This window comes from Mercenaria mercenaria, chromosome 18 (genome assembly GCF_021730395.1).
Source record: "Mercenaria mercenaria strain notata chromosome 18, MADL_Memer_1, whole genome shotgun sequence".
Taxonomy (NCBI): Eukaryota; Metazoa; Mollusca; class Bivalvia; order Venerida; family Veneridae; genus Mercenaria; species Mercenaria mercenaria.
Genome location: NC_069378.1, coordinates 4,550,395 through 4,556,394, shown reverse-complemented (window position 1 = coordinate 4,556,394; position 6,000 = coordinate 4,550,395). Strand labels below are relative to the sequence as shown.

Sequence of the window (6,000 nt, the reverse complement as noted above, 5' to 3'; positions counted from 1 at the left end):
ATTCTTTATATCTTAACGTTTAAGGTTATTTTAATAATTTATTGCAGAAAGTATTTTACGCCAAAATTGGTGTAACTGGTCACATTGCTACTACATTTAAACCTTTTAATACTGAAGTATATAGACAGTACAATTTCACATTTAAGTAGGTATGACGTTGCGTTCATTATACTGCCGTCTATTTCCTGCAATTTTAACGTAACATACTTTGACGTTTTATCCGTTATTTATCGTTATTATTATTCCCTTAAAAAAGACATGTAGCTGAAGCGTTGGAATATCAGTAAATTGTAAATTGACTGCATGTTTGATTTTTATCCACTACATTAAATGTTAAACTCTAAACACAAGTTTATTGATCACAGTTTATTTTATCTTGTTGTTCAGTTTTAGTTATATCTTGTTTCCAGAGGTTGTCTGTTTTAGCATAAATTAAATTTATGCAAATTAGCTAAAATGCCTAATGTAAAAAAAAAACTATTAACCTTCAGAGTAACAAAATACTATTCTATAAAACACTGAGAGACATTAAGACCAGATCAAAGCTGTATGATTATAATAAGATTGTCTTCCCTCTACTGGTGGTGTATTTTTGTAGTTTAAACACGAATTTAGATCAACAACTGTAACTTTTTTCTCCACCATGAATACCAGTTATAAGTTTTATATAGAACTTCTAATAGGCTTGAAACTATCGGTTGCTGTTCGTTTGTTTATTCGATTAAAGTCAGTTTGATTAACTACGATGCAGTATCGGTAGACAGAGAAAGTACCTGGTATATAACAGAGTGTGATCTACCTGGATACCAAAGGATTATAAATGAAAGACTATCACACCTTTAAATATAATCATTTACAATACTATATCAGTTAAAATGTATAGAATTAATACATTTTTGAAATATGTTTCATTTTGGATTTTGATGTTTTCTTTGGATTATGCTTATACACGTATCGTACATTCGCAGGAAACCTATTTAGACGGATCTAAGCAAAAATGTGTTCAATTAGGGAAAAAGGAAAAAGTCTGTAACGTCGTTCAAGCGCACTACAACATGACAACATTCCCAAATCTTCTTGGACATAAAGATATATCGGAAGCGAAGGAAGAGTTCAAAGATTTTAAACCTCTTATTGATGTAAATTGCTCCGCTAGCCTGGAAGAGTTTCTATGTCTTATTTATTTTCCTCCTTGTACATCTTACCCCACTACAATTAAAGTCTGTCGGTCTTACTGCCACGAGGCAGTTACCGAAGAGTGTCGGGAAATTTTAAAAAAGTTTAATACACGTCCACCTGTTCTTGAATGCGGACAATACCCCCTGTCGGAAAGTGATGTAGTGTGCATTAAGCCCGACAATACTATTTCAAAAAATGGCGGAACAGTTGCAACAGCGACGTCGGGTTCTGTGATTTTTAACAATTTTGATGACGAAAGTTCTTTAGAGTCTAAAGAAGGTGAGTTACCACAGAATGCTGGGAGCATAAAATGTTACGGATCGTAGATTTTATGCTCTAAATGAATGACTGTTTTATTCTATTTTATCTTTTACTAATGTACGACTAAGTTGTCCCTGAGCTCTTAACCATTACTTTTCTGCAAAGGACACATGCGTAAAAATCAAATACGCTTTCCCTAAGCAGGGAGAAATGTATAAAATACAGTAAATCTCTTGGGTATTCTGGGCCACCACTCTTTCTTAGCCTCGTTAAAAACTGATGAGGGTTAAACTCATTGATCAGTATTGTTTTATATGTTTAGGGAGTTAAAAGACCATTTCAGAAATGTATATATTTGTATACTTTCTAAATAAATAAAAATGATGCATTTTTTTCAAAGGTTTCAGAGAATAAAATTTCATAAAACGATATGCGTTACCTAAAGTCGATCATTTAGCGGAAGGTGTTTGGAAACACATGCACCGTTCTTAAAAATATCTTTAGTTAATTATTTTGTCTCTGAACTTTATTAATATGCAGGACTATTCTTCATAATTTACATGATTTGGCCAACTTCATATGAGTGTCAGTTAAGGCCAATGAATGAAACCTACACTAGATAGAACATGTCAATAGTTGCTCATTTAACGATCGGTTGACAGAACTAGTGACTTTTAGTGTCATTTAATAATTTCTCAAGTATTTACAAGACATCACATATGAACGTTTTAAGATAAAATATGTAATTGTGTTTTACTTAATTAAATAAATATGTCTTCAATTATTTCCTCGGTCAGAATGTATAAACAAAATGTTTTTAATTTAGCACTATAAGAAAGTGGAACGTTATCATTATTCTACAAGTACTATAGCAGATGAATAAACATAACATTTCAAATAGAATTCAATTTCCAGTATGGGGGGAACATCTTTAATAAATATACAACAGGACATTATAAAAGCATTCTTGCAAATAAGATGACAGCACATGCATGCATGTAACAGGATGATATAGGGAAATACATGATGTATTGTACAGAACAATATAAACATATGCATGCATGTAACAGGATGATATAATAGGGTTATTATAACAATAGCTTGATCTGGGACTTTGTATTCGGCTCGAGTGGATTTTGCCAGATCGGATCTCACGAGGCGCGCAAGCGCCGAGTGTGATCCTACCTTGCAAAATCCACGAGAGCCGAATACAAAGTTCCAGATCTAGCTACTGTTATAATGACCCTTTTATTATATACCTTTACCATTTTGATTCTTGTTTTGTCTTTGAACGAAATCTCAATATTTATCGATATTAAATGGAACTTAGTGAAGTTTTTATGTGCGCTATTTATAGAAATGTGTCGGGTCATGCATATTTATGAAAATAGTCCGGCAGCATACAATACGGAAGGTACAATACGGAGTTTAAAAGGTACAATACGGAATTTTTGTCTGTCCGTTCATATTTAATTGTGAAATACAACCCAATTTTTTACAGAATTTATATAGGTATATAATAAAGGGAAATACATGATGCATATTACAGAACAATATAAACACATGATTGCATTATCAGGATAATATGAAAATATTCTTGCCTGTTTTTTTTAAATCTTAAAGAAAATGTGAATATGAAAAAGCAGCAAAAATGTAAGACAATTTTAACTAACAGCAAAAGCAATTACAAGAAACATAAATGAATGCTAGTTTTACTTTATTGTTTATTGATACAGTAAACGAGATGAAGATTATTTTTCTTGAATCTAAATTGATAACTAGAAGCACTACTTGAATTGAATTATTAGTTCATTCGACTACTTGAATCGAAATGTTGCACTATTTGTAATGAAGTTATTGATTCATTCACGTTTAATAGGGTTGTGAATACTTGGATTGTAATGTTGCACTTTTTAAATTGAATTATTAGTTACTTCAAGTTTATTAATGGGCTGTTTGAACTGAAATGTTAGTTAATTAAAGTTTACTATGGTGGGGTGGGGGTTGGATTCTGCTTGAAGTGAAATGTTTGTTCATTCACATTTTCAGCTGGTGGGGCGGCTGCTTGAATTGAAATGTTAGTGTATTCACGTTTACAAGGGGTAGGGGCTGCTTTAATTGAATTGTTAGTTCATTTACATTAACTGGGCGGGCTGCTTGAATTGAAATATTAGTTCATTCATGTTTTCTATGGGTGGGTGGGGCTGCTTCAATTGAATTATTAGTTCATTCAAGTTTAATTGGGGCGCTGCTTGAATGGAATTATTAGCTTAGGGATTTTGCTTGAATTGAATATTAGTGTATTCACGTATACTGAGGACTTTCTATGTCAGTCACGTTTACCTGGAACGCTGCTTGAATTGAATTGTTAGTTCACTTACGTTTACTTATGATGCTGCTTGAATTAGATCATTTACTCAGGGCCACTGCTTGAACTGAATTGTTAGTTCACTTACGTTTACTTATGATGCTGCTTAAATTAGATTATTTATTCAGGAGCACTGCTTGAACTGAATTGTTAGTTCACTTACGTTTACTTATGATGCTGCTTAAATTAGATTATTTATTCAGGGGCACTGCTTAAACTGAATTGTTAGTTCATTTACGTTTACTTATGATGCTGCTTAAATTAGATTATTTATTCAAGGGCACTGCTTGAATTGAATTGTTAGTTCATTTACGTTTACTTATGATGCTGCTTAAATTAGATTATTTATTCAAGGGCACTGCTTGAATTGAATTGTTAGTTCACTTACGTTTACTTATGATGCTGCTTAAATTAAATTATTTATTCAGGGCCACTGCTTAAACTGAATTGTTAGTTCATTTACGTTTACTTATGATGCTGCTTAAATTAGATCATTTATTCAGGGCCACTGCTTGAATTGAATTGTTAGTTCACTTACGTTTACTTATGATGCTGCTTAAATTAGATTATTTATTCAGGGGCACTGCTTAAACTGAATTGTTAGTTCATTTACGTTTACTTATGATGCTGCTTAAATTAGATCATTTATTCAGGGGCACTGCTTGAATTGAATTGTTAGTTCACTTACGTTTACTTATGATGCTGCTTAAATTAAATTATTTATTCAGGAGCACTGCTTGAACTGAATTGTTAGTTCACTTACTTTTACTTATGATGCTGCTTAAATTAGATCATTTATTCAGGGCCACTGCTTGAATTGAATTGTTAGTTCACTTACGTTTACTTATGATGCTGCTTAAATTAGATTATTTATTAAGGGGCACTGCTTAAACTGAATTGTTAGTTCATTTACGTTTACTTATGATGCTGCTTAAATTAGATCATTTATTCAGGGGCACTGCTTGAACTGAATTGTTAGTTCACTTACGTTTACTTATGATGCTGCTTAAATTAAATTATTTATTCAGGGGCACTGCTTGAATTGAATTGTTAGTTCACTTACGTTTACTTATGATGCTGTTTGAATTAAATCATTTATTCAGGGCCACTGCTTGAATTAAATTGTTAGTTCACGTACGTTTACTTATGGTGCTGCTTAAATTAAATTATTTATTCAAGGGCACTGCTTGAATTGAATTGTTAGTTCACTTACGTTTACTTATGATGCTGCTTAAATTAAATTATTTATTCAGGGCCACTGCTTGAACTGAATTGTTAGTTCATTTACGTTAACTTATGATGCTGCTTGAAATTAAATCATTTATTCAGGGCCACTGCTTGAACTGAATTTTTAGTTCATTTACGTTTACTTATGGTGCTGCCTCGACTTAAATTGAATTGTTAGTTCACTTACGTTTACTTATGATGTTGCTTGAATTAAATTATTTATTCAAGGGCACTGCTTGAATTGAATTGTTAGTTCACATACGTTTACTTATGATGCTGCTTGAATTAAATCATTTATTCAAGGGCACTGCTTGAATTGAATTGTTAGTTCACTTACGTTTACTTATGATGCTGCTTGAATTAAATTATTTATTCAGGGCCACTGCTTGAATTGAATTGTTAGTTCACTTACGTTTACTTATGATGCTGCTTGAATTAAATTATTTATTCAGGGCCACTGCTTGAGCTGAATTGTTAGTTCATTTACGTATACTTATGATGCTGCTTGAAATTAAATCATTTATTCAGGGGCACTGCTTAAACTGAATTGTTAGTTCATTTACGTTTCCTTATGATGATGCTTAAATTAAATTATCTATTCAGGGGCACTGCTTAAACTGAATTGTTAGTTCATTTACGTTTACTTATGATGATGCTTAAATTAAATTATCTATTCAGGGGCACTGCTTAAACTGAATTGTTAGTTCATTTACGTTTACTTATGGTGCTGCTTAAATTAGATTATTTATTCAGGGACACTGCTTGAACTGAATTGTTAGTTCATTTACGTTTACTTATGATGCTGCTTAAATTAGATTATTTATTCAGGGGCACTGCTTGAATTGAATTGTTAGTTCACTTACGTTTACTTATGATGATGCTTAAATTAGATTATTTATTCAGGGGCACTGCTTAAATTGAATTGTTAGTTCATTTACGTTTACTTATGATGCTGCTTAAATTAA

The 6,000-nt window shown here is 32.0% G+C and overlaps 1 protein-coding gene across 1 annotated transcript in view; it reads left to right on the top strand.

Annotated features, from left to right (window-relative positions):
• The first annotated feature begins 721 nt into the window (after positions 1 to 721).
• LOC123538459 (low-density lipoprotein receptor-related protein 2-like) overlaps positions 722 to 6,000 on the top strand; it is a 38,374-nt gene continuing 33,095 nt past the window's right edge. Inside the window, exon 1 of the mRNA XM_045322577.2 lies at positions 722 to 1,458. Coding sequence (XP_045178512.2) covers positions 876 to 1,458 — 583 coding nt within the window. The 5' untranslated portion in view covers positions 722 to 875. The remainder of the gene's footprint in view (positions 1,459 to 6,000) is intronic.